At 35.4% G+C, this 27,799-nt stretch overlaps 6 protein-coding genes across 9 annotated transcripts in view; 2 read left to right on the top strand and 4 right to left on the bottom strand.

Moving 5' to 3' along the window:
• LOC105173252 (putative UDP-rhamnose:rhamnosyltransferase 1) lies at window positions 2,689–4,095 on the top strand. Its single transcript, XM_011094941.1, has one exon. The coding sequence runs from the start codon at window positions 2,689–2,691 to the stop codon at window positions 4,093–4,095; it is 1,407 nt and encodes a 468-aa protein (XP_011093243.1).
• On the top strand, window positions 6,225–6,560 carry LOC105173253 (probable polygalacturonase). Its single transcript, XM_011094942.1, has one exon. The coding sequence runs from the start codon at window positions 6,225–6,227 to the stop codon at window positions 6,558–6,560; it is 336 nt and encodes a 111-aa protein (XP_011093244.1).
• On the bottom strand, window positions 6,768–10,509 carry LOC105173151 (mitogen-activated protein kinase homolog MMK2-like). Its single transcript, XM_011094811.2, has 6 exons — window positions 9,869–10,509; window positions 8,762–8,891; window positions 8,473–8,610; window positions 7,909–8,241; window positions 7,477–7,660; window positions 6,768–7,235 (listed from the first exon to the last, which is right to left on the bottom strand). The coding sequence occupies exons 1-6, from the start codon at window positions 10,039–10,041 to the stop codon at window positions 7,063–7,065; spliced, it is 1,131 nt and encodes a 376-aa protein (XP_011093113.1). The 5' UTR covers window positions 10,042–10,509; the 3' UTR covers window positions 6,768–7,062.
• On the bottom strand, window positions 10,616–13,881 carry LOC105173152 (protein BPS1, chloroplastic-like). 4 transcript variants are annotated; one of them, XM_011094814.2, is made up of 2 exons: window positions 13,728–13,881; window positions 10,616–11,895 (listed from the first exon to the last, which is right to left on the bottom strand). In XM_011094814.2, the coding sequence occupies exon 2, from the start codon at window positions 11,881–11,883 to the stop codon at window positions 10,822–10,824; it is 1,062 nt and encodes a 353-aa protein (XP_011093116.1). In that variant the 5' UTR covers window positions 11,884–11,895; window positions 13,728–13,881; the 3' UTR covers window positions 10,616–10,821. The 4 variants fall into 4 exon arrangements, with proteins under 4 accessions (XP_011093116.1, XP_011093119.1, XP_011093120.1 ...); XM_011094817.2 differs by having other exon boundaries at window positions 10,616–11,898; window positions 13,728–13,833; XM_011094818.2 differs by lacking the exon at window positions 13,728–13,881 and adding an exon at window positions 13,530–13,686 and having other exon boundaries at window positions 10,616–11,898.
• Window positions 17,585–22,522, bottom strand: LOC105173153 (probable serine/threonine-protein kinase At1g01540). The gene is made up of 8 exons (XM_011094819.2): window positions 21,802–22,522; window positions 20,862–21,169; window positions 19,998–20,102; window positions 19,789–19,911; window positions 19,504–19,674; window positions 19,062–19,191; window positions 18,749–18,958; window positions 17,585–18,623 (listed from the first exon to the last, which is right to left on the bottom strand). Exons 1-8 carry the CDS (start codon window positions 22,090–22,092, stop codon window positions 18,498–18,500), a joined length of 1,464 nt encoding a protein of 487 aa, XP_011093121.1. The 5' UTR covers window positions 22,093–22,522; the 3' UTR covers window positions 17,585–18,497.
• Window positions 25,483–27,799, bottom strand: part of LOC105173154 (CAAX prenyl protease 1 homolog) — a 6,765-nt gene continuing 4,448 nt past the window's right edge. The window contains exons 11-14 of the mRNA XM_011094820.2: window positions 26,688–26,801; window positions 26,474–26,545; window positions 26,300–26,365; window positions 25,483–26,003 (exon numbers count right to left, since the gene is read on the bottom strand). Coding sequence (XP_011093122.1) covers window positions 25,887–26,003; window positions 26,300–26,365; window positions 26,474–26,545; window positions 26,688–26,801 — 369 coding nt within the window. The 3' untranslated portion in view covers window positions 25,483–25,886. The remainder of the gene's footprint in view (window positions 26,004–26,299; window positions 26,366–26,473; window positions 26,546–26,687; window positions 26,802–27,799) is intronic.

The following is a 27,799-nucleotide window of genomic DNA, read 5'->3' on the forward strand; positions in this document are numbered from 1 at the left end:
CTCCTTATCAAGAGTTTTTATACTTAATTTACTGAATTTTTCTTCAAGCATTTTTTCTAATTCATGTATTGGTCTTATTTTGAAATCAGATATAACTGGAGGAGGCTGAAAGCTAGGAGATGCTTCTTTTTCCTCAGATTTTGTTTCTATTATGACCGGTTGTATATTATTTATAGCTTTAATAATCATTTCAATTTTATTATGAATTGATTGTATTTGTTCTCCTAAAATATTAAGGAATAAATTTGTATAATTTTGTTGTTCAAACATATTATTAATATGTTTACAAGTTACTGTAAGAGTGTCTGTTTCTATTAATTTAGAAAAGGCTGAAAAATTATGAATTTTTCCATTCTTTTCAATATGAAGAATCCTTGATAAACTTTCCTTGATTCTAGTTTGTAATTTCTTTCTATAACAGAAATATAGTTTTTGACATATGTATCAATAAACCATGTCACAAAAGGAATTAAAGCATTTTTTTTCTTTGCAAACCTTATAAAATTCATCTTGGAAATATAACATTTATTGCTTATCAAAGCTTTGGAAAAACCATTCTCTGAATTGGCTATAACCTACGTCTTTAAATTCTTCTGAAATAATTTTTCTGGCTGGAGAGCCAGGACTAAAATCTATAATAGAGCTATAATCTATTAAATATTAAACTCCATTTCTGACATAGTCGGTTCTAACTCATTATTATCCTGAGTTTGATTATTAGCTTCTCTTACAATATTTTGTCTGTTAATGTATAATTTTTCTGTAACAGGAGTAAATATTTCTGTTTCTCTTATTTGAGAAGTAGAGGCTCTAGAAGGCGTAGGAGATTCTACCCTATAATCTATAGGTGATATGTAAGATCTCATCGAGTTGCATTTTTGAAATAGTAATGATTTAGAATTTGTTTCAAATTTAATATTTACAGTTCCTTCATTATATTGAAGAATATCTATAATCTTATTATGATCATGTATTTGTGGCCTTTTAGGTACAGCTTGTTCAATTATCCAATTTTCTGGAAAAGTTATTTCTTCCCATTTAATGGGTCTTCTTGTAGTAATATTTGAATTACTGAAATTAGTTTCAATTAATATAGTTTCATTTTTTGATTTATTAATCCTTTTACATTGTGGATTTAATGTAAATAAAGGCTTATAATATATTCTATAACAGATACATATTACTTTTGTTCAAGGCATATAATCATAACCATGAGGTTTAACATTTAATGTCAAAGCATCTAATATATTAATATCAGATAAAGATAATTGTAAATTTGGATATACATTAAAATAAACTGGTTCATGTGCCAGACTAAATTGTATTATACCCATAAGGGATTGTTTCCAATTTAAATTTCTACCATCTCTTAAGGCTGCAATAAAGCTTTCCGGTAAACCTTCTAAAGTCAAAGATTTAAAAACAATTTGTACAAGTCCTATATGTAGGAATTTATGTGTTTGTCTATAATGGCTAATGTCTTTTTTAGATAATAATCTTATTATCATTTCATCATTATCTAATGAGATAGATTTTTCAATAGTTTGTACTACTTGTTTTAATCCTAATTTTTTAAAAGTTCCTAACTGATATATTAATCTTGGTTCAACTTTTGGAATTGTCCATCTATTTAATAGATCCAAATTCTGAGGTATATCATATTCCTTATTTTTAATATTTTTAATATTAGAATTCTTATTAAGTATGTTCATGTGATTCATGAGTAAAGTCATGTATTGATCCATAACATATTAATTACTACTAAATAATAGTATTAATTAATTATCAATTTAATTATTAATTATTAATTAATTATAAATAGTATTATTAATCAACTATTTATTATAAATAGTATTATTAATTCATAAATAGAATTTAATAAAATTATAATTATTTTAAAACATATGTATTTTAATTGAACAAATAAATATTTGATGAAATTGAGCAAGATTGGTCTTGTTGGAATCGTTTGGACGACAGAATTCTAACGGCTATGGTCATAATCTGTGATTCGTCCTGACGGTGGAGAAATGGCAGCAAACAGTTTCAGCGCGAATTTTCGACGGAAAATCTTCAAATTTTCATATCTCAACAAATATTTAATAAAATTAAACTAGATTGGTCTCGTTAGAACCGTTAGGTCGAGGCGAGTCCAGTGGTGGTGGTTCGTGATCGTGGGTCGCTCCGGTGGCGGCGAATCGACAGCCGAAAGGTGCGGTGTTCGTGCTAAAAATTCATTATTTACAATTTATAAAACTTGAAATTGTTTGCGGGAAATGTTCGTCCCATCAAGGAGTGTCGAACGGTATATTTGATGATTGACAACTCGCCATGATGGTGCCGAAATTTTAACGAGAAGTTTGCAGCAATCGTCGTGCAATAAAATAATTTTTCTTTTAAAAAAAATTATCACCGCGGTGACACATTAAAATTTTTTTTTTTTTTAAAATCAATGCCACCGCGGTGGTTAACCACGGTGACATAAAGAAATTTTTTTTTAAAATAAAAATTGTGGCACCGCGGTTACTTTTCTAAAGCCTTCAATTTTATCTTACTTTACATTTTTTTTTTTTGACATTTTTTAAATAAATTCCCCTATAAAAGAAGGTTTGAGTGAAATTTCTTGATAGGTAACACTGAGATTAGCAAAGCAGCTTCACACACACACACAACTGCAAAAAAATCATGATGAGTCGAGATGGATTAATCCATGTTGCTATGCTGCCATGGTCAGCATTCGGCCATCTCATCCCATTTCTCCAGCTCTCCATCGCCTTAGCCAAATCAGGGATCCACGTCTCCTTCCTCGCAACTCCAAGAAACATCCTCAGACTCCCCAAAATCCCTCCAAATCTGTCAAATCTCATAGATTTTGTGCCCCTTCCACTCCCCAAACCCGAATCAAGTCCCCTGCCTGAATCAGCCGAAGCCACCGTGGACATCCCCGCCGACAAGATCCAGTACCTGAAGCTCGCCTGTGATCTTCTCCAGGAACCCGTCAGGGGTTTCGTTTCAGAAAATCCACCCCACTGGATAATTGTCGACTTTTTCCATCACTGGGCTGTTGATATTGCTCAGGATTTCAACATCCCGATTGTCACATTCTGGGTTTTTTCTGCTGCAACAGTAGATTTTTTCGGCGTTCATAAGGTTCCCCTTGACGGCGACAAAAGAATGTTGCCTCAGAGCTGGACTCTCCCGCCCGAATACATCGATTTTTCGTCGAAAGTTGCGTACAAGAAGCACGAGGCTGAAGAAATGCACGCTGGATATTTCGGGCAGAACGCGTCGGGAATGCCTGACAGCTCCCGGGTAGCTAAAATAATTCAAGCAACTAATGCTATTGCCATACGCACCTGTCCTGAATTCGAAGCCGATTACTTGAAACTGCATGAGAAACTCACAGGAAAGCCTGTCTTTCCGGTGGGATTCCTCCCGCCCGAAAAAATGAAGCGGAGATCACCAACTTCCAATGAAGAACCGTGGAGCGGAATTTTCCAGTGGTTGGACAAACAAAACCCAAGATCAGTTGTTTTCGTGGGGTTCGGCAGCGAGTGTAAACTGAACAAAGATCAAATTCACGAGATAGCACACGGGGTTGAGCTTTCCGGGCTGCCATTTTTATGGGCCCTGAGAAAACCCGACTGGGCTGACGACGATGAGGATGCGTTTCCGGCGGGGTTCCGCGAGCGGACCGCCACGAGAGGAGTGGCGCACGTTGGATGGGCGCCGCAGAGGGAGGTTCTTAGCCACCCGTCTGTTGGAGGGTGTTTGTTCCACGCGGGATGGGGGTCGATTATAGAGAGTTTGCAGTACGGTCATTGTCTTGTTTTTCTGCCGTTCATCATCGATCAGCCATTGAATGCGCGGCTGTTGGTGGAGAAGGGTTTGGGGTGGGAAGTTGAAAGGGGTGAAGATGGGTCGTTCAGCAGATATGACATTGCGAAAGCATTGGAGAAAGCTATGGTTTTGAAGGAAGGAGAAGAAGTTATGGTAAGGGGTAGGGAAGCTGGTGATGGGATTTTTGGAGATGAAAAACTCCATCTTTCTTATGTTGAGAAATTTGTTGAGTACCTCAAGAATCATAACTTTTAATTTAATTTGAATATTTAGTTAGCTGAACTAAAATTCTTTGTTAAATCAAAATTAGTTGAATCAAATTAATAAGAGAGCTAGTATAATAATGAGTAAAATGCGAACCTCCCAATATTTGAGGTCTTTTGCACTTTAACCTCAATTGTTTTTTTTTACACCTCGTCTCCCAACCTTTCAAATTTGTTGCACATGCCAGTTTTTTTCAATTTTTAGTCCGATTATTGGTATTTCCGGCTGGATAAAGCAACGCGCCTAAAGGGTTGATTTTCAATGTTCTTTTACGTAATTTCATCTATTTTCCACCTCAAGTAGTTGTTATAAGACAAGTCCTAAAATAATTTGCCCTAATTTTGTCTCAACAACTGAGAAGGGAGGAAACAAGGCAAATGGAGGAGAACTGCTACTGCGGACGGCGAGCTGTGAAGAAAACATCTTGGACAGATCTCAACCCAGGCCGAAGATATGCCATTTGTGATAGATTTAGGATAAGTGAAATTATATTCCAGAAATTTAATTATTTTTTTTTTCAGAAGTAGGGTTTGGAGTGTTGCAGCTTCTTCTCTTGGCTTGATCCTCCAATGTGTGAGCAAATCATCTCAGGATTGATTCGAAAGATAAACAAGAATTGAAACTTGAGCAACAAATACTTTTTCTAATTGTAATGTGCAAAAAGAAGCCAACCAAGGCTATACATATGCAGGAATTAACAGCTGTTTTGTAATAAAAGGATGAGCAAAAGAAGCCAACAAAAACTGTACATATGCACAAGTTAACATCAGTCGTACATGTCCCATACCCCTGACCACTGCATTCTTGAACTGGTGTTGGACAGTGTTTGAGCTGCCAAAGCAGTTGATGGTCCATCAAAACTTGGGCATCTTGTTTGTGGCTATTGTTGGAACTTGAGAATCTTCTTTCTTCCTTTGTTAGGAGACAAAGGTCCAGTTGCTGATTTCTGACTTAAAATCAACTAAACATTATATTTGAAATGTTAATTTTACTGTAAAGGAACATCATTAACATATACAATTGTGTGGATTGTAACTTACTGTCCTAGTGCTTCTTGTTAATTGAAGATAGAGAAACACTACTCCATACATATCTTTCAATTACATTATCCCTTTAAACAAAAACTAATTAATAGTATTGACAGCCCACTTCATTTTTTGTCCTGAAAATTGCAAATTCTGATTTTCTTGAGAGATGGGTGATGAGGTGGTGGTTGGTGGTTCTGATGAGTGCAGAAAAGGCAGTGGGAGGGTTTCACCGGAGTACTCAGCCATCAGCTGCAGAGCCCACAGCGCATCAATGACTGATTTTGGTGGGGTTGGAGATGGGAAAACACCCAACACAAAGGCTTTTGAAGCTCTTTGTTCCTGCTGGGAAATGCCTGACTGCCACCTTCAACCTCACCACCCACTTCACTCTTTTCCTCCATAAACATGCATTTCTTATTGCTTCTCAGGTGATTAATTGGGAAATAAAGATGCACTTCAAAATGTTCTAAAAATTAAGAACATTTGTTATATTTAGTCCTTTGCATCACCGGATTTTTAAAATGGTCCCAAATTAATAAAAATTTGACAAATTTAGTCCTTTATTTTATAAAATTTTCAGAATGATTTTAAAATTAAAAAATTCGACGTATTTATTTATCTATTTTCTACTTTTTCTAATTCTGGGACTATTTTGAAAATTTTATAAATGGGACCTAAAAATGTAATTTCGTCAATTTATTGTAATATTACAATTATTTCAGGATATAAAGTCTTGGCCTGTGATTGATCCGTTGCCATCACATGGGCATGGAAGGGATGCAGCAGGAGGGAGGTACATCTGTCTTATATTTGGAACAAATCTTACTGATGTTATCACAGGTAAGTAAGGAGATGTGTGTCCTTTTACAAGTTTTAAGTAATGACATAAGACTTCCCAAAATTTGGAGATATTATAAAAAGATCTCTCTATTTTGAGAAATTACACTAGTACCTCCCTACAATCTTGTTTGGTGGCAAGATGAATAGCAATGGTCTGATAATGAAATGGGGTATTGTTGTTGTTGTTATATATATATATATATATGAGGCTATGTGAAGTACATATATGTAAAGGGCATGAATCTACACACAATGAAATGGATCACAAGGAACTATGGAACTCATGCTGACAATCATTTGGATCCAAACGCCTTACCGGAGATCAACGGTATCAACTACAGGGACGTGGTGACTGAGAACATGTCAATAGCTGCCGGCCTGGAGGGGATAACAGGCGATCCCTTCACTGGTATTTGCATCGCTAACATGACTATAGGGATGGCAAAGAAGTATCCATGGAGTTGCCTTGAGGTGGAGGGGGTGGTGCCGCCACCGTGTGGGTTGTTGGCTGATCAGGGAGAAGAGAAACTGGCTGTTGATGGTATACAGTTGCAGAAATGTTCTTACAGGATGAAGTATAATTTCTGATACTCTGCTCCTAGTTATTATAATGGACTAGCAATCTGGTGGTCGTTTAGATGCTACATTCGGTGTTTAATACATTGGGTAGTTAAATGGTCGACACATATCTTACTTTATGAAAATGAGAAACGTACGACAATCATTCATACGGCAAGTGCACGAATCATGGAGTGCAACATGATGAAAGTGTTGAATTATGGTAAGGAAAAGAGCTCAAAGTAATGAGGAATGTTGAATTTGTCACTCAAAAGTTAACAAATGGTACCAATTAGTAGTTGGTGCAAATAAAATAAATTCTTCTGGAGAGGAGAAACCTATAAGAGTTCATAAGTTGCTTCAGCTCTTTCTTACTACAGTTCGCTGCAAAGACAATACAGACAAATAACATGCTATAAGCCTAAGAACAATCTGTCTTATCCCAACATATCTCCACTACAGTTATTTTTCTTGGAGGAGTTTTACGTGTTTGACAAAGGTTTCAATAGATGTCATCGTGCAATAACGCTCCTCAATGAGTCGGGTCGGGGTTGAACTTTACTGATTCCCTCCAAATGAGTTCCTTGATGTTGTCTTCGGTGATTGATGGCTGTTCAAAGTCGAAAACAAAGGGCCTCGGACAAATGGGCTCCTCGTTGATGTCATGAAGAGGTGTTAAGTACGGATGGCAAAGAGCCTCATCAACTGCAAGATACACAGAAAGTCGATGACTATAATTGACAGAGACAGGATCATGAACAAACACTCATTGCTTTCCAATTAGTAGGCTGCAAGGACATGGGTTTTAGGCTACATGAAATTTTCAAGAAACGGAAGATAAACTATCATCTTGATAGGCCGAAATTTGATGATGATGTTGTGCCTCTTAACAATAGAGTTTAGACATCATGTAAGTGAACAAGTTTACTAAGAAAAGCAGCAGTACCTGTGATGCGCCTGCTTGGATCAAACACGAGTATTTTCTCTAACAAATCAAGAGCTCCAGGAGAAGTGTTCGGAAACCTGGCAGAAAACTGTTGCTTTGGGTATCGTGGGAGCTGCTTAATATATCTTCGTGCGTTGTCGCTCCTAAGAAACCTAAGACTAGCATCATCTGGAGAGCCTACGAGCTAGAGAGAAAATAGAGCATCAGTATCAAAAAAGAAGCTAGCCAGGTTTCGAAGTGGTATTTGGCATGCCCAGTGATGTGAAGAGTGTCCTAGTAGAGTTAATTACAGCAACCTCCATAGGAGTTGGATTGATTACCGACTATACTCGTCTCCTTCTGAAATTACCAAAATCTCTGCTACAGTTGTGTACAGAGATCGTTGTAATTTAACTCTATATCATTTTGGGACTACTTTTGCAAAGTACATACCTCAGTGATAAGTCTCAACTGATGAACATAATCTTTTCCAGGAAAGAGAGGTTGCCTTGTCATGATTTCACCAAGTATGCAACCTACAGACCAGATATCGATTGCAGCAGTGTATTCTGAGCAATTTAGGAGCAGTTCTGGTGCGCGATACCAGCGAGTGACAACGTACTCCATCATGAAGTCAGTCTCAGATGTCGTCCTTGCAAGCCCAAAATCTCCAATTTTCAGATCACCATTAGTATTCAGGAGTAGATTGCTTGGTTTCAGATCACGGTGCAAGACGTTTGCAGAATGAACGTATTTAAGCCCTCGCAGAATTTGGTAAAGAAAGTACTGCAACATTTTGATGATTGAACTCAAATTTAGCGACAATGGAAAAGGATCAAGTTATTATATAATCACTAGTTTTAGAGCATTACATTATGAGTTTCAAAATCAAAATCTTGCATAAACTGCTTAGTTAAGGATAAAAGTACCACAGATACATGGCCTTATCCCAGTCATTTATTGTAATAATATCAAATCAACTAAATCATCTCATGAGGTAAGAAAATGAGACCAAACCCGACAACGGTCATCAGCCAATGGTTGGTTGGAACGGATAATCCGGTGAAGATCAGTATCCATTAGTTCATAAACAATGTAGACATCATTGAAGTTCTCCTTCTGTGGAGGCCGTATGATGTCTTTGATTGCAATCACCTGTTGAGGTACGAAAAATAACAAGAGTACATGGTCACATGAAACTTCAAAATACTTGATGGCGCTCGACTGTAACGAAAGAACACCAAACATATGATAGCCTTAGAAACAATTGCATATCTATAATGCATAGGTAAAAGAAACTGCATACGTTCTCATGATCCATGTGTCGGAGAAGTTTGATTTCGCGAAGCGTCCTCTTTGCATCAATTCTGTTGTCAAATGCGTTGCCAATCTTCTTGATTGCAACTTTTTCATGTGTCTCAGAGTTGACAGCAGCACTGAAGCAGATTAAAAGATCAAATTTCCCATTATCATATACACATACTAGAAAACACCATTTCTGATTCAGATCAAACCGGCTATCTATAGAAAATCAAATGCAACAAAAGAAATATGTATAATCCACGGAAACGTTTATGACCAAGTGAAATGCCAGAGATCATGAGAAGAGAAAAGCACCAAAGCAACTGAAAACACTGAATCCCATTGACTCTGCGCCTCATTTGAATCAAGAAGGTATTGTTTACGTAGTATTTTATAGCACTAGAGAGATAATGCACTGATAAATTACCAAAAGTAGAGTGACTTAATAATCAAGAATAACATATAAACATAGCTGATTAACGTCGGACAAACCAGGAAAGCAAGATCTCGCTGTTGTTGCTTAAGACAACCACTGCAGATAAGCCGATGCAACTTTTTCCCACAAAATCCCATTTTCCGAGATTCTGACTTCCTTTGTCTTAGAAAGCAAAGTGTCTATTTTCTCACAATCCTTTGGCAAAACTTACTAGAAAAAATAAAAGCCAACTTCATTTCCAATTCCAATAATCCGGCTTTAGGCAATCATCAAGTAATCCCGTTTGGATGGCAGAATTCCGCAAAAGATTTCAAATAACTCCATGTTTTAGATGGATTTCAAATTTGTGTAATGATGAAGAAAACAACTCAAAATGAGTGTTGATGAATTTGAAATCCACTGAAGGTTCTGTTATCCTAGAAATGAAATAGAACTCTCAGATCCTTGGATCAAAATGAAACTTAAAATAATTATAAAGATCTTGCATAACCAGCAAAGCTCTCAGAACCGAATGGATCCTACCACATTCAACAATGAAGTTTGAACATTTACACCACCAACTCCATGTCAACCACAAAAGAACAAGTAAATCCAACACAGGGAAAACTACAATCCAACAAACAGAAAAGCTTGAATTCAAGAAAGCTCAAAAGAGATTGTTGTTGTTGATATTACCAAACAAAGCCACAAGCCCCACGTCCCACGGGCCTAAGAGGAACGTATTTTCTTGGAACTTCAAAAAGGCTCCCGTACACATTGTACTGCACATATTTCCCACCATGAGTTGGGACCCCTTTGATATTCTGTCCACCATGATCACCTGAACCACAGCTTGACTCCACAGACATTGCCAAAAATGACAAGATGAAATTCAGGCAAGACAAGAGAAAAAAGTGAAAACTTTCAAGAACCCCGCTCAAAGACTGGATTTTTCATCAAGCTCTTTGGTTTCTTTGTGTGTGTTTCTTACATCTCTTTTGCCTTTTTCTCTGGGGTGGTTAGTGTTAACTTTTCCTTTTATTATATTTTTTTTTTTTATCTTTTTTAAGATTTTCTGGAGAGGAAAAAAGTGTAGCTCACCTGTGAACTTTTGAACTGGGATGACTTGAGATTACCCGTGAAGTAAATTGATTTTTCTGAAGGGAGTTGATGCTCTATTAATCTTCAACCATACACTTGGGCACAGGTCGGTCCTGCATTCAATAAATATACTTCTATTGTTGTGACTTATGATTTAAGTTCAATTTCCCCTCTATCAATAATTCAATCTTTTTTTCTACTTTTCTGAATTCTGATGTAGTTTTGTGGACTGAATTTCACCCAAGGTTTCAAGATAATAGCATCTCTGTAACATCTACCAATAAAAGGCATACCCAAATCAAGAGTTGACAGGAACAAGTGCTGGGGATGAACATCCATGCAGACACAATACTAGCTATATTATGTATATTATACAGTAAATACGAGTTCAAACATTCATCATTGACATTACAATTGACAGACCACACCTCACAAGACCTACTAAAACTAAGACCAGATATCTCAACACTTGGTTTATACTCAACCAGAAAATATAATACTCCATTGAATCGATCTTGTGCACATAGGTGACAGTTTATATTTACCGTTCACCTAACAGCCTGCCCTTCTACATTTAAATCTGTCCGAACTTGGTCGGATATGTTACCACCAACCCTAAGGTTACAAAGCAAAGCATCACGTCCCGTTAGAACAACTTGGAAGAAACTGTCCACCTCCTTTGCAAGCAGATCCAGTCCCTCAGACAATTTTTCAGACGATGTTTCTAAATCTGATGTGGATTTCTGCAACACTCCAGATTCAACAGGGTCTACACCATCTTGCACAAGGGTATATAACTTCTTGACGCCTGTATCGACAGCTTCTAGCTCCTTCAAGACCGTGACCACTCCATTCGAATATATGTTTCTTATTTCAGTATTTACAAAAGTTTGAAGATCAGCAAAAGCCTCCGACCACAAGCTTGTCTCAGGGACCGGAAGGTTCATCAACTTCTTTGCAGAACCAGAGAACGCAGCACCAAATATGCTACACACAAAAAGAGTCACCACCTTAACTCCATACATAGCTCGCATCAAAACTTTCCCTTTTGCTGAGTTCTTAATTTTTGGGAGGTCCAGTGTTTGAGCAAGAGCATCCATGACAGAGAAGCAGTTATCGAGCCTAAGATTCTTTGAACCAATATGCTGCCTCCATCCATCAAGTGAGGAACGCGCCCGCACAAACTGCTTTGATGAAGCACTTCCCAAGTTATGCAAGAGACATTGAAGAAAGAGGTGGCCTTGTTTCAGCCGAGAAATCTCAGAGCTGAAAGCAATACAGATATCCAGCAACTTCACACTATTGTCCAAGTACACATCAATCCACTTGTCATCCCAATCGCAGACAGGGAATTCCAGAGCAGTAATAAGAATTTTTATGTCAGCATGAATTCCACACAGTAACTCCATTGCACTTCTCATCCATGACAAGCGTAGAACATCTTCACTGTCTGCGGGCTTAAGCTTTCTAAGCCTCCCTGCCAAAGTCTCCTCAAAAGTATTCAATAAATCAAGCAGCTTCGGAGACAGGTGCGATCCCTTCGGCAATATCATGCGGAAGGGATTTCCAAACGGAAGAAAACTCCTGTGTGGATCCTGTGGACGACTCATTTGATGCACTATCTGCTAGAAAAAAACAAAGAGAAAATCCATAAGGGATGTAATATTCTTTCACAACTCTCTAAACAAATTGCAGAACAGAAGAAAAGCAAGAAACATATAAACAAAAATGCACCCGGAAAGATAGGAGAAGTATGTATCTATTATCAGAGGATGCCATTCTGTGCTTTTAGAAGCATTTTCTACTCAATTTCAAACATTACACAACTTGAGATTTGAGGTCATAATTACAGTTTAATGGAGAAACCTTCATATGAAAAAGCCAAATCAATCCATGAACAAAATGCAGAACCCCCGAAACATCACCAGAACATGAGAGATGATGCAGCCAAAAGAATCCAGTCTTAATCACTTGGCAATATCTAAGGCCATGTTTAATTGGGCAGATTGGGCGAAATATCCAGAAAAAATCCAGCACAATCAGCCGTTTACGTTTTTCACTAGGGTGGGATTAGGTAGGCTGGCCTAGGACTGTTTGGCACTAAAGCATGATACCAATCCGGCCCATGATCACGGATTCTGTGTCCAGCCAAGCACAGCTGTGGGTCATTAAAACATTTCTACCCAATTTGTCCTGAACTTGAAGAGGCAATAGTCCAATATGCCCTATTGCCTCTTATTTTATGCCTAATTTCATTTTCACCGGGACAAGGCGACTAATGCGTCTGATAAGCCTCTCTCCTCCATCTTTTCGTTGAAGTCTATTGTAGATAGCCGAAAGAAGCAGTGAAAATACTGTTTTTAAAAAGCTTCATATTCATCACCACTGCTGCTATTATCAGTAGTAGGATCCAAAGGGGCCGCGAGAAATGAACTTGGTCGATCGATACCGCGGTAATCAATGCTGGTTTGTTGTTGATTCTGATACTTGTGAAAATCAGAGCCCATGAATTCTCTACTCTTCGAGAATTTCCCCCACAGCTGAAACATGCTTGAAACTCTCTGATTTCTGGGATCAGAGTGGAGAAAGCCACCACTTCTCATGTCTGCTGAGATTGCTTCTGAGCTAAACATAGTTAAACAGACACATAAAAAAAGGAGGAAGGATTCTTTTTAGAAAATCAGTACAACCCATTAATCGACTCCAAGAATCGGTAGTTAGTATGGGTTCTCTCTCAAATGCTTCTTCCAGGTTCACAGCAGGATAGAAGCACTTCAATACAAGATGTTGGTTGAGCATATTTGGCAAATGAAAGAAGACCATTTGAGAAGAATTTTTCTCCTACTATGGAGTAGAATAAGAAATTTCTCAATCTATACCAAATTCAATTCAGAATAAACGGAACAATAACAAGGAAAAAGGTACCAAAAACTAGCAGATCTCTTTGATTAATAAACAAACTCTCACCCAAATTCCACAATTCATCTCAAAAACTAAACAATAAAACGAGAAACAAGCTGTACTACTCAAAACCCCGCACCAATTATCATATCTAGGCGACCGATTAAAGCGGTCAACGCCCAAAATATATTCCAATCTCAGAATAAAACTCTGGAATCCAGAGTAAAACCTAATTTCTCACTTTATTTAAATCACACACGACAGCAAACAAGTATACATACAAAGTCGCGAAATTCCATGAAGCAAACAAATTATCAAAAAAGAAAAACAAAAAGCAACCAATCAAGATACTTACCAGAGCTATCGGATCTTCAGCGACTAAAACAGTCGAGAGATGCAATTATTTCCGCCGAACCCCAAAGCTAAACAGGAAAATTCAAAGGCGAACTCCTAATACCTAATCCTAACTATATTACATCAAGACACAGGCGAAGAAAAGTACGCAGAGGCACATAAAATGTGTATATAAATCAAGAGAGAGAAGAGACCGAACCTGAATCAGTAGTCGGAGACGCGTAGAGTAGTGAAGCTTCGAAGAAAGGCTTGCTAGGGTTTCCTTTTCGTCGAATGCGGAAATGAAGGGTATGATGATTGATTAAAATGATGGGCGGAACACGTGTCGGGATTTGAGTGGAGCCGTTAGGGTGTGATCTTGGTGGGGGTGCGAATAGGAGATCAGAGTCGGCGGAAATGAAAATGAAAATGAAACGGACCGCTGACGTTTGCTGACGCCAGATTAAGGGCATGTTTGTTTTCGGTTTATTATCTATACTATTATAAAAAGTAATTTTTTGTCCTACCAATCTTAATATTTAATATACAAAAAACATTCATAAATTTATTAGTATTTCACTTTTATTTTTTATGTAATTGATATTTTTCCCCAAATCAAAATTATCTAGTTATATAATTGTAAATTTTAGTAGTGTGATGGCTTTTTCCATCATAATTACCGTGTGAAGAGTTAAACGCTCTAAAATTTTATAAGCTTTGGCATGTTATTTTCAAATACTTTAAAAGTTGTATTTTGAAATAAAATTAATGTTGTAGGCAAACGTCCCATATTGGTTGCAGTGAGGAGTATGAGTGGCTTTAAGCCGCAAGATCTTATTTCGTCAATGAGGCGCTTCCATGGAACAAAACCCTGAGGCTCTTCCATGGAACAAAACCCTGAGGCTCATACGACTCCAGAATAAACAAGACCTCCTGCAATGGGACATCGATCGAATCACAAGCTACACCATTCAATATTTTTAAACTTTTAAAACATCTTATAAGATGCTTAGAATAATCTTGCAAAATTTTTATAATTAAAATAACAATTTGGACATTTCTAAAACTTTAAATCTTGATAATTATTTTTACACGTTTAGTCTTATTATGTTAGTTCTAAAAGAATACCCAAATATTGGTGATTGCATGACGATACCCAAATACAGTCCCAACTAGGGGTGGGTATCGGGCCGGGTAATGAAAGTTCGTATAGTTTTGAGTCCGGTATCTAAATTTTTGGGTAACTAAAATAATTATTCGATCCTGATCCAATTTTTGTCGGGTACTCAACTGTCGAATACTCAATTTTTTTTAAAAAAAAAATAAAATATTTACAGGCAAGATTTGCCTCTAAATGCTTGAACTTGCATTCAACAAACACAGGCAAAACTTGCCTCTGTAAACTGTAAATATTGACAAATTTTTAGATTTTGTATTCTAATTTCTTCATTTTCTTGTGATATTTTAAAAATTAAAGTTTGAGAAAAAGAAGATGGATTTTTGTTGGAATTAAAAATCTTGAATCTTGAGAGTTGGGTTAAGAATTTGGGACTTTGGAAATGAAAAAGAAAGAATAAGAGAAAAGGAGGAGGAAAGAAGAAAATGTATGTACGTAACAACTCTAGACTAAAAAAAATTAATAATTTTTGAATTTTTTTAAAATTTTGGGTACCCGATCGAGTAATTCAAATGAGAGAATTCTATCCGAACCCTGACCCCATTTTTTTTTAATTCGAGTATCGAAATTATCCGAACTCAATCGGGTCGGGTCGATATTCGAACTACCCGAGCCAAACGCCCCTACTGAATAGGGTTTGGATTGTGGGTTATTGACCTAAACCCAAATAGACAAAGATTGGGTAAGGGTTTCGCCCGGATGATATGGATATGGGCATGGGCATGGGCAGAGGAAAGATCCATTTACGTGATGACAAAATAAAGATAGAATTTCATTTTCTTATATCAATTTAGATTGTTATTTCCTCTCTCATTTACGTGATTCGGTTTTGCCTGAGATTCTTTATTCATGGGTGGTGCTTAATTCTTTACGTAAATTACACCATCTATATTGAGTTTTAATATAATTATGAATATTTTTTTAATTTAAAAAATTATAAATATCCCTAATTTTTTAATAGAAGTATGAAATTATCAATTTTATCCTGACTGTATTTTTTTATTTTCTTAAAAAAATTATCCACTTAGTTCATAAAAAAATAATTTTTTAAAATAAATAAAATTATAATTTTAGTCCTCAAGAGCATTTTGGTCAATTCACTATAAAAAAATGGATGGAAACGTAACGAATTTGGATTACTTGTTAGACGATCGTCAAAATCAAGGGGGTATTGGTAATTTTTCAAATAATAAGGGACTATTCATAATTATCCAAATCTCAAGGGATGTCATTGTAATTTATCCTAATTCTTTTTTTGTTTTAAATAGATATATAGTTATAATTTTCTTAAACTTTAGTGAAAAAGAAGAATTCCACCTGGATTGAATTTTCTATTTCAACTTCTATTACATTTTTTATCTCATTTAATATACACACGCCATATATACAAAATATTTTCTTAAATTAAATAAAGAGTAAATAACAACGAGTTCTCTTGAAATTTGTAATAATTACAAATACTCCTTGTTGGTTGAAAAATTACAAATACCCCCCCCCCTTATGTTTGATGAAACTGGATGAATATTTGAAATTGTTAACTTTGTCCTTATTGTATTTTTTTAAAAAAATAAAGAACAATAAAAAATTAAATGAAGTGGATGAAAAAGTTTAAAAAATTATCCATTTAATCCATAAAAAAGATTTTAATTTTTTTAAAAAAATAAAATTATAGTTCATAGCATATAAGAATTTTTTGGTCAGTACACCATAAAAAATTAATAAAACATAATAGATTAAGCTAGTCATTAGACAACTATTAAAATTATGGAAATATTGACAATTTTCAAATACTGAAAGAATATTTATAATTATGAAAGTTCATTGTAATTTACCTTTAAATAAATAACATAATTTTTTTTATACATGGCGTATATACGATTTATTTATTTTGTTATTATAAAAAAATTAAAAATAATAAAAATATCATTAAAATAATATATAATATAAATATATTAGTGATAATTTTTTTTTTTAGAAAAAGGACCGAGCCATGGATAGGTCTCGTGGATGTTGTCCATGACAACTCAAACTTCTATTAAGGAAAAATTAAATAGTTTCAACGTTAAATATATATAATTTGCTATTTATAAAATAGCTTATCTCGATATACAAAATAATAACTCAATTCAAATATTCATCAATATAATAACAATAATTAAATTAAAATTACTTACATAAAAGTGAAACAAAAATTTAACTATATTATAATATTTGTAATAATTTAATTATAATTTCTGACAGTAATATAATCAACGTTGAAAATTTACTAATATAAAAATTACAATTAAATATTGTAATAAATACAAATATTATTTATCATCCGCGACCCTGCATTGATTCATTGATATAAGTTAATTATCACCGTTCTATTCCTTTATAAGTGGAAATATAATATAAATCGTGACAGTAATAAATTAATAACAAATCAATCTGAAGTAAATCAATATGACTCCGTATTGATACACTGATGTAAGTTATTTATTATTGTTATATTGATGCATTTCTTTTTTTATAAATATTATATATATTATTAATAATATTAATGGTTTAATTATTCAATTACAAATTTATATATTTTTCTAATTATAATCAATATTAAAAATCTATTAATTAAAAAAATTACAAATCAATTGTTACAAATACAATGAATACTAATATTATAATATAATTAATTTATTTTATTTCACTTTATATAAGTTATTTCAATTTAGATATCGTTATTATATTGATTTATTTGTTTAAATAAATTATTATTATTATATCAAAATAAGCTATTATATATAATATGATAACATAATATAAGAAATGTGGGGTAGGGAAAAGTTAGGTGAAATTTGGAGCCAACTCCCGTGTTTTTTCCCCATCTTGCTACGGAAATCAGAACTATCCTCTTAACTCACTTTTTGCCTAATACATCCACTTTGCATACGCATCATTCAATCACCAGAAAGAAGCAAAACAGGACCCTTTTTGGGGGCTAATACGTCCATTTTGCCAGCTCCCATCACACCAACTATCCCAGTTGTTCTCTATAGGCAACAACAAACACCACTACCCACCCTAAATCAATACCATACCATGTTCCTCTCTCCAACATTTACATGTGGATGCATAGCTTGTCTTAAAGCAACAAGGAACCATCAATATATGCTTCAACCAATATTAGCTGGCCAACAATCTTGCACGTAACGTTTACATGTCGAACCATAACAAGTCCAAGAAAGACAGCACGTAACCTATGCACACTTTCTGCATGGAACGCTTTGTTGTCATGTTGATGGACGTTATGCATGTTGGAATGAGGAGACATCTGATCTCACGTTCCGCTTTGACGACACTTTATTGTGAGGGTTAAATTGTATTTTACACAAGAGCCTCAGCATAAATAGCTGATGGATGATTGTGGGATGCATCAATCATCATACAGAAAAGACAATCCTGGTCAAAGAAACTCGAACAAGCATAACACATTTTGAATATTTGAAAACCACTATCTTACAGTAGTTGATTTTCATTCTCGTTTCTTGCACAAGTGTCACGACCTATCTTTGAGTTTCTGAATGGTTCATAATCAAACTAAAGTTGGAGAAGGATGAAAGTATAGTAGACGAAATATTCGTCAACTTCAAAGCAAGGGGAAAAGAATTTGCTGTGATTTCTATAAGAGTAAAGAATGAATCACTCGCTTTACAAGATGTTAATTCTTTAGGCAACAACTAGAAAACAATGGTGATATAACATAAGTAGAGCACATGATGGAATGGTATGAATAAGCATGGAAAATTTTTCATTAATAGAAATCTAACCGTAATTCTATCTCCATCCAGTTGGCAAATTCTGTTTCCTACTGCTATCCCCTTCACTAGCACCAGAAATACCTTCACTGTTTTGTTTATCTTCTCGGAGGGAACTGGAAGATTCCCGAGCAACTCTTCGTTCCTGCATTTTTGGTAAAAGGCAAAGTTATTGAAAGAAAAAAAATAAAAAAATTCAAAAAGGTTTCTCTATGTTCATTAAACTCAAGATTTGAGGTAATCGACGGAATGAACAATTCAGAGGCATACATCGCGTGATAACAAGTCCTCTGATTCCAGCATGTGTATTATATGACCCATTTTTGGCCTCTTTTGGGCATCCGGGTCGACACATCGAAGGGCAACCAAGATAACACGTTTCAGCACTTTTGTGGCAGGCCGTTCGGGTAATTTAGGATCCACCACTTCCTCGGCTTTCCTATTTCCAACCATCATTTTTAGCCAATCAACCAGATTAACCTGCAATTTATTTCTTATCGGTTAGAGTTGCAAATAAATGTTGTTTCCAATCAACAACTATGGCAAAGTTATAAGGCATCCTCAGTTGTTAATTAGAACGAACCTCTCCCTGTGGCCGACTATAATCGACGGGAGATCTTCCAGTGATAATCTCCATAAGTAGTATCCCGAAGCTATAAATATCACTCTTCTCGGTCAGCATACCTGTGCAAGCATATTCTGGAGCAACATATCTAACAAAAGAATGAAAAATATTAAGAAATCAGTGACTGAAATCTCGTCTCATAAGAGTAATGATGATAACTGATGTGATGCTGTAAAGTGTTAGGTAATATTGTATACTTAATTATTGAATTTGGCATAATATGCCTTTTCTGAAAATAGTACATTGAACTTGAGATACATATTAAAAGAAAATCTAACAAATAAAGGTACATCTACTAGTAATCATATGCTTAAATATCCTATCCACAAAGAAAGCAGCATAGTTTCACTACAAGGAAACACAGAGAAAGAATTAACTGTTACAGAAGCAGTGGACTAACCCAAATGTTCCCATCACTCGAGTAGTCACATAAGAGCTCTCCGAATTCAAAAGTTTAGCGAGCCCAAAATCAGACAGCTTGGGATGCCACTGACGGTCGAGCAGTATGTTGCTGGACTTGATGTCACGATGAACAACCTTTGGTTCCAGACCCTCGTGTAGATAAGCCAAGCTACCACCAAAAAAATAAAAGAAAGGAAGGACGGATGAATTAAAAAACTAAGCGACTAAGCAACAAATATGCCATATGTAGCAAGAGATCAAAATAATTCTGAGTGACGGATACCCTTTTGCAGTTCCTATAATGATATTCATCCGGATTTCCCATGTCAAAGGGCTGATTTCACCGACATCTCCATGAAGCCACTGGTCCAAATTTCCGTTGTCCACGTATTCATAGACTAGCATCCTATACAATTAAAAACTGGGAAGCAGTTACACTTTTGATGCTTATAAGTTAATGATCAAGTAGTAAAATGAATAATACCCAATTACCTGTAAGCTCCTTCAACGCAGTAGCCAAGCAATCTAACGAGATTCTTGTGTCTGACACGTCCAATTGCTTCCACTTCCACCTTGAACTCTTTTTCAGCTTGACCCCTAGAAATTGTCAGCAATGTGAGTAAGGTATTTATGCAAAAACAAACTATTGCATTTACATGTCGAAAAACTTAATCTTCCAAATTTTTCAGTTCAAAAGGGTTAAAGGTTCTGCAGCAAGAAACAGCAGATCAAGCCACCAAAGCACTTCAGTTCCTAAAAGTGTAATTTTTTACTACTACCCTTTACATACTTTTTCCACTTGCAACATGAAACCGTTTTCTAACTAGTATTACCCTTCACTGCTTGTTCATTAGATCAAAATGAAACCAGAGATTCAGAGTTCAATCCTCCTTTCCCCAAAACCAATTGCGAACTAATCAGAGTTCAACAGCATACAACCCGCTCCTGGACTTAAAACTACCATCCTTGGTAAGCCAGTTTCTTCTTCAATAGATACACAACCTTCTACAGCTCAGCTTAGCAGTCGGCATCATTTAACCATTGAAACTGCATCTCTGTTTGCAAGTTTCTCCATCTCGACAGTCTTTTAGTATAGAGTTACGAATAAGTATACCATCCAGGGGCAAAGTAATACCCTGTCCTTCCTAGTGGGTTTCTTACATACACCCTTTTTCCGACCAAGCATAGGTAGAGTCCTTCTTACCTATACATGGCTATTCTAATATAATGAATTTATCCATGACGACTGAGAATATAGCAATCCATCAAACATACTCAGTTACGGCCCTGCACTTTATATTGCAAAAGAATCAATCTTTCCAGAAATAGAAGCAAATAGGGGAGGAATATCCATACCTGTTATTCAACAAATTCTTTATGGCAACTCGAGTGTTATCAGTCAAGACGCCGTAATACACAATGCCATATCCACCTTCACCAATGACATTCTCATCAGACAAGCCATTAGAGGCTGCCTCAAGCTCTCTCAGGGTATACCACCGTCCCCATCCCAAATGTGAAACCTCTGGCAAAGACCCGCTGCCTCCAAATGACCCGGTGTCGGCTCCACTTGTAGCCTTGCTCTCACCACTCGATGCTCCTCGATCAGAAAACACCACTCTATGCTCCACCTTGCCCATGTCTATCTGTATCTCCGGCACTGCCTGAAAAAGTTCGAGAAAGAAGAAAAATGTAACTATTGTCAATCAGTCTAGAGGTTACAAACAATCCAAAATAACACAATTATCAACAAGAGACAATCAAAGAAGCAACAGACACCCTGTGTTTGCAACCAGAAATACATATTTAGAAGTGGATTAGCAATAAATGAATTGCACTTGAAGTTTCAGATCATAGATGTTTCTTCTCAATGAAGGGAAACTCAAGCTAAACCGTATCACTCAATAATAGAGTAACTGACATCACAAACACCACTTAATACAATAACCACAACTTTATCGGGATGGTAAGAAAGAAAATTAATCCAAAATCAGAAATTCAAAACACAGGGGAATCACAAATAATTCCTCAAGCGATAATGAGCTTTTACAACTTAGAATGAAGCTTAAATATAGTAAATCACTAAAGAATAGTTCAAGGTTAACTCAAGAATACACATCCCCGCTCGGGAAAGAAATAGTTTTCTTCCGTCCATTGACAAATATACCTTGCTCCATCTCAACGCAATCTCAAATTTTAGAAACACAAAAATCATTTACATAAAAAGAGAAATAAAACAGTTGCAAAAGACGATCACAATTAAATCCCAAAAATATAATTAGATCTTGCATTATACCTGAGGCACAATCGTCCGGTGATCGGCAGCGGGGTCGTGGACGATCTCCTGGATTTCCTTGGAAACGACAGGAGTAATCTCGCCGCCTCCTGAGAGTTTTGCCGGACGGCGAAGTTTACCCTTGCCGCTGCCGAGGCGGCGCGAGGCGGTGATGCAAAGCGATAATAGAAATAGGACGAGCACAATCACCGCTCCGACGACTATCCCGATCACCACCCATAGATGAAGTCCGAAGATCGAGGTTTTCTTTGACAGCTCGGTGTTCAACAACGCCGCGTCGTACACCGACATCTTCGCTGTAAATCTACAACCGGGACTCTACCTGTACGATAATCGTATCCCGCGTGTGTGTGTTTCAATGTGTGGGACAAACCAAAAACCCACCATGCAAATGGAAGTTGGAATTGGATTAAACAATCCTTGACTTGTTGAGGTTTAAAAAACGAAAATTAAGCTTGACTGAGCATTCATATCATATGTACACATATAATGGTCCAGAGTGAATGCGCCAGCGCCGGCGACTTGATACATATATCGGAGGATACTGGATATAGCATTTGAATTGAATCGAATTGAATTGGGCTTCGCCGGGAAATCAGTCTACCGGCGAACTTGTGTGTGTGTGTCTGAGAGAGAGAGAGAGAGAGAGAGAAAGAGAGAGAGAGAGAGAAGAATCTATATTCTATACTGTACTGAACACTGTGAGAGAGAGAGAAGTGTGTCTGTAGTGCAATCTTCACTGTCTATTGTCTAAAGAGCAAAATAGTCCACTTCTCTTGCTAAAATTTCATTTTAGTCCCTACATTTTCAAACTATTTCAAAATCATCGTTATTTTTTCAATTAACTTTAAATTAGTCCATCCAATAAATTTTGGACATTAAAATTCCGACCAAATCATATATTATTTTCTAAATTAACATTCTTAAAGTTTGAACCCTACGTTGGATTTGAAATATCTTTGTACAAATTCTTCCAATTTCTTTAAATTTAAGGATTTTAAAATTTTTAATTCTATATTTTGTTAAATAGAATTCCAATTATAAAATTTTTTAAATTCCTTTTTCAACCCTTAAAATTCAAATACATTAATCCAAATATAACCTAAAATTATTATCAAAACCAGCTTAAAAGATTTGCTTTGTATTTTTATTTTTTTAATATTCAAATTTAAAAATTGAGTAAAATAATTTTCTTATACGAATAATTACTCTAAAAATTGATAATATATTTCACATGGTGTTGGTTTAGTTCATTTAAAAGCATCTTATAAATTTATACCTTATAAGATATTTTTAAATTATATAAAATATTAAAAAAAATTATTAGAAAATTTCTTGAAATATTTGAATAAAATAAAATAATAACACCACACAATATTAATAATTACAAATTTATATTCGACGATCTGTTCGCTTCAACTGGCCGTACCGAGACTGACCAATGGACATAGATTGAGCAACAAGAAAATGAAGAGGACAACACATTATTAATCTGGCTTATCGTGCGCTACTGGCTTCATGTGTTTATCATATTTCGAAGAAATGGAACTTGAGACGTTTTGAGCAGTCTGATAAAAGATTTTTTAAAAAATATGCCATCAATTATTAAATAATAATAATAATAAAGAGTGTTGCTTTTGTTAATCATTAAATAGTACCAAATTAATATAAGATATGGTTAAGAAATTGAATTTTCATAAATTTGAAACTTTGGAGAAACAAATAGTGGCTGGCTTCATTTATTACTCCACTGGCTGATACATTAAATGTGCAGGAGAAATAACATAAAAAAATAAAGATAAGTAGTAAAATAAATTAATTAAAATTCAATTTTTCATCATCCACTATTGAATCATGTGATCTGATCTAACTTCAAATATGTTGACCGGATTTTTTTTTGAAATGTTTTAATATATATATATATATATATATTGACAAAATAAAAAATAAAAGTACAGAGGTCTTTTTTTTTTTAATAAAAAAATTCAATAAAATTTAAAGTAAATAAATAGGTTGAGTTCCGTGAAGATGAAGTGGTCATACAATAATGCATGGGGTGGATTTTTCCATTATCAGTCAGTATTAAAAGTGGTTAGGAGTTTACCATTTATTGACAATTTTTTTTATATAGTTGCACTTTTTATTGGTGGGAAGTATAGTTTGTGGGAATTCAAAAATGAAATTTCAGTTTTAGGGCAGTGGGAATTTGGGTTTGGTGGGTAGCAACTAGGTTGTTTTTCAAAGGGATTGAGGTGGTTCTTCTTCATATATATATATATATATATATATATGGGAAAAATATTATTTTAATTCGTTAAGTATACCTAATTTTACTTTTAGTCTGATAACTATGTCTATTTTTGTTTAAATCCAGTAACTTACGAAATTGTTTATTTTTAGTCCTCTCGCAAATTTTCGGACAATTTTACCCCTATACAACTTTTGAAAAGCAGTTTTAGTCCATATGCACTCATAGGAATAAAATTGTCCGAAAATCTGACAGAGAACTAAAATCAACCAATTTCATAAGTTACTGGACCTAAACAAAAATAAATATAGTTATCGGACTAAAATTAAAATTAAGCATACTTAGCGAACTAAAATAATACTTTTCATGTGTGTAATCAAACATCTTTTGGTTAGTGTTATCATCATTATTAAAGGGAAGAGTCCTTTATTAGGATGATTATTCAATTATCACTTCCTTTTTCCTACACTTTGTCCTAGTAACTTGATAATGCTACTCATTTCTACATGCTAAATTCCACCTACTATTGCTCATTCACATCAAGGGAATTCAATTTGCACTATCACAAAATAACATTGTATAAATTCCACATACTCCATAAATATTCAAAATACAATTAAATATCTATAATTATATTTACACTCCTCAACTATTGTCTATTTTATACAAATTATCCATATCTTTTACATAATTACAAAACCACCCTGACAGCTAAAAAACAAAAATAATTTGTGTAATGCTGACAATTCTAAGGGTTGTATATATAATTTTTCAAAAAACAAAAATGTTTGTGTAAATAAGGTTAACAACTCTAACGGGTGTTTGTATCATATTTCAAAAGATATAGATAATTTGTATAAATAAATCATAAGTAACGGGACGTAGGCATAATTGTCCCAAAAATTAACGCACATCACCTGCATGAAATAGAAAAATGTAACAGTAATGAGAGTGAGATAAGAGCTAGTCCAGAATCAAATGGGAGTAAGTTAAGGTGTTGAATGATTCTACTAATCCAACTGATTCTCAAGGAATTTCTATGTATCAACTTGATAATTGCAATATATAGTACAAGAACGTGGCCAACTGTTATCACAATTTAGACACCAACACTCGAATTAAAGCCACCAACTCACATAAAGATAAATAGCATCTAAAAGATTCCCTTGCCCTCTACATTTTTATATTATACATAATAATGGGCGGAAAGAAAGTGGTGACTTTAGAACAACTTTGCACATATAAAAGTAGGTCAAGTGGATAGAAAAGAAGAGCTTGATAGAGGAATTTCATGCTATCCATTTCTGCTCAACTAGCTCTATAATGCTCTTAATCCATACCCTGTATAACATGATTCGGGAATTTCCTTACCATTTCTTCCTTCCTCCCTAAGTAATACAGTAACAAGTCAAGTATTGCTTTTCACGCGGGCATCACCTAAAATTTGAATTGCTGACGCCATAATAATAATAATCTTGAAGGATCCACATCACAATAATTTATAAACTAAGAACTGAACAAGTGTACCCAAGACGAAAACCTAGCCTTCAGTTGAATGATAAGAAACATGATACAAGCTGCTCTGAATGCAAAAACACGGTTGATATGGCATATGGTCTACAGATGAACATGGGGGACTCTCTTCGCCACATACTGAACTTCATTATGCTATTTCCTCTTGCTAACCCGACTTTCGTTACAAGTGAGCAAAGAACTGCCAATACATGTGGCGTTCAGATACAAGATTACAGACCTTTTTACTATTGAAGCAGTCACGAAACAAGTATAGGACGAGTAACTGTATAGTCAATAGGCCAGAGGGGGCTCGTACTTATGCTTAGTCAGTCTTTTTATCGGGTTCGTCGATAGCAGCTAATCTTTCGACGAGGGGAGGATGCGAATAGTGGTAAGCGGAATACCAATGGTCAGTATTCATGGCTGAAAGATTCTCTTCCTGTCAAACACAATGAAGTTGTTAGTAAAATAAACTCGATATATAGAATTCCAAACATATTCTGGGTTGAGTTTGACTGAATCATTTGGATCTGAAAGAGTAATTTGGAGTGAACGATTGAAGAAAGGGCTCCAACAATATGCAAAGGATTCTCTTCTATGAAAGACATGATGATACCATCATCACTGTTTTCATTTCAAGCAATTGGATGGATAAGACCTCTCTATATTATTTTTCAAAAAACTATAGATGAATGGATTCATCGTGAATGCATGAGGAAACAAAAAAGAAATAACCTGCAGTTTGATAAGACCAGCTCGAAGAGGTGCGCCATAACCAAGCTTCTTCGCAAAAGCATCAGCCTATGTGAAAGAAGCAACATCAGACTCAAACAACGAATGCTTATTTTGCTAGAAGAAACTTGAGCTTCACAGTCGAAAGCAGTGTAAGCCTAAACATAAGAAGGCTACCTGGAACTCGAAAGCGCGGCTTACAAGATTAAGTAAAAAGCTCACAAGATGCTGGAGAGGTATCACAGTGTGCTGCAATCACAGAGACAAAATTAACATGCATATAGAACAGGCATGCTTACCAACTTTGAATACAGAAAAGTGGGCTCCAGAAATGCCATGTATTTGTGTAAGACATCCCCACTTGATTTAAACCACATGAACAACTTGGTACCTGAAACAGGATTAGTCCAATGAGGACTGGCTGTGTATCAAAGCCAAAACTCTGGAAGAGGTCTTTAGAGTTCCTAACAAGAGTGTACCCTCCAAACTGCAAAAGTGTCAGGATCTGCATACAATTTAACCGCAAGTTAGGCATAGTTTAATTAGGAAAATTATATACATTCACTAAACTTTCTGGATCTGTAACTATGATTGGAATCGCAAGTACTTGACAAGTACAGCCAACAGCTTGGCATTCTATACCTTGTACAGCGTCAGCATCAATAGGCACATTAATCATAACCCTGACATAATTGAGTTCTTTAAACAACTTAACTGGGAAAACTACATGAGAAACCATTCAGGCCAGAAAGTAGTTTCACGACCAAAGTTTACTTTCCAGCACCCAAGCATGGACAGCTCAAATGTATCAGAAGAAAGATTAAGAGAAGGAAAAGAAAACTATGTCAAACATAAAAAACAGGAACGCAACTAGGAACAATCTCAAACTCTCAGTCCCCCTTGAAGGCAGTTAAAGGAGAGTGAGTCGAAAGAAGATTGTTTCAAGCATTACTAAAACAGAGAGAACAAGAAAATGAAGGTGTATATGGATAATCTCATGCAGATCAAGAATACAGGTTAATGGGACCAGAAAAACCTGGAATATCAGAACTTAGAAGCACAGAAAAGCAAATATTATGTGACAAGTCCGATAGTTCCAGTATAAATGTGCAATTTATCAAATTCTGTGGTTGAAACTAGAATTTTTGTTGCTTCACCTTAACAACAATGCTCTTTCCAGCATTGGATTTATAATTCAAACATGGCCAACGAACTTGTAAAGCGACCTAGTGACTTCTAGGCTAAGCAGGTAAACTGTTAGATCCAAAATAATAAAAATCAAGGATAGTTGCCATCAAGAGGAACTGACGACAAAAAGAAAAATACACAATGTAACAAGGTGGTTCCGAGTCATAAACTACCCATTTTAGTTAATGTCACTCCTAACCAGATATTCTAGAGTACAGTATTACACAGCATAATAATGCAGTCAACAAATAAAGTGAAAAACAGGGGGGGGGGGGGGATTTGGCCAGATTTTAAATTCCCCCCTGGATTTTTAAA

Source organism: Sesamum indicum, linkage group LG11 (genome assembly GCF_000512975.1).
Source record: "Sesamum indicum cultivar Zhongzhi No. 13 linkage group LG11, S_indicum_v1.0, whole genome shotgun sequence".
In the NCBI taxonomy this organism is placed as follows: domain Eukaryota; kingdom Viridiplantae; phylum Streptophyta; class Magnoliopsida; order Lamiales; family Pedaliaceae; genus Sesamum; species Sesamum indicum.

Coding starts and splice junctions, on each gene's coding strand:
- LOC105173252 (XM_011094941.1), top strand. CDS start 2,689: ATGAGTCGAGATGGATTAATCCATGTTGCTATGCTGCCATGGTCAGCA.
- LOC105173253 (XM_011094942.1), top strand. CDS start 6,225: ATGAAATGGATCACAAGGAACTATGGAACTCATGCTGACAATCATTTG.
- LOC105173151 (XM_011094811.2), bottom strand. CDS start 10,041: ATGTCTGTGGAGTCAAGCTGTGGTTCAGGTGATCATGGTGGACAGAAT. Junction 7,661..7,908: donor AGTTGAGACTTATCACTGAG/GTATGTACTTTG, acceptor TTTTCTCTCTAG/CTCGTAGGCTCTCCAGATGA. Junction 7,236..7,476: donor TCCAAGCAGGCGCATCACAG/GTACTGCTGCTT, acceptor TGTATCTTGCAG/TTGATGAGGCTCTTTGCCAT.
- LOC105173152 (XM_011094814.2), bottom strand. CDS start 11,883: ATGAGTCGTCCACAGGATCCACACAGGAGTTTTCTTCCGTTTGGAAAT.
- LOC105173153 (XM_011094819.2), bottom strand. CDS start 22,092: ATGTCGGTGTACGACGCGGCGTTGTTGAACACCGAGCTGTCAAAGAAA. Junction 21,170..21,801: donor ACCGGACGATTGTGCCTCAG/GTATAATGCAAG, acceptor GAACTTTTTCAG/GCAGTGCCGGAGATACAGAT. Junction 19,192..19,503: donor CGAGTGATGGGAACATTTGG/GTTAGTCCACTG, acceptor TTCTTTTGTTAG/ATATGTTGCTCCAGAATATG.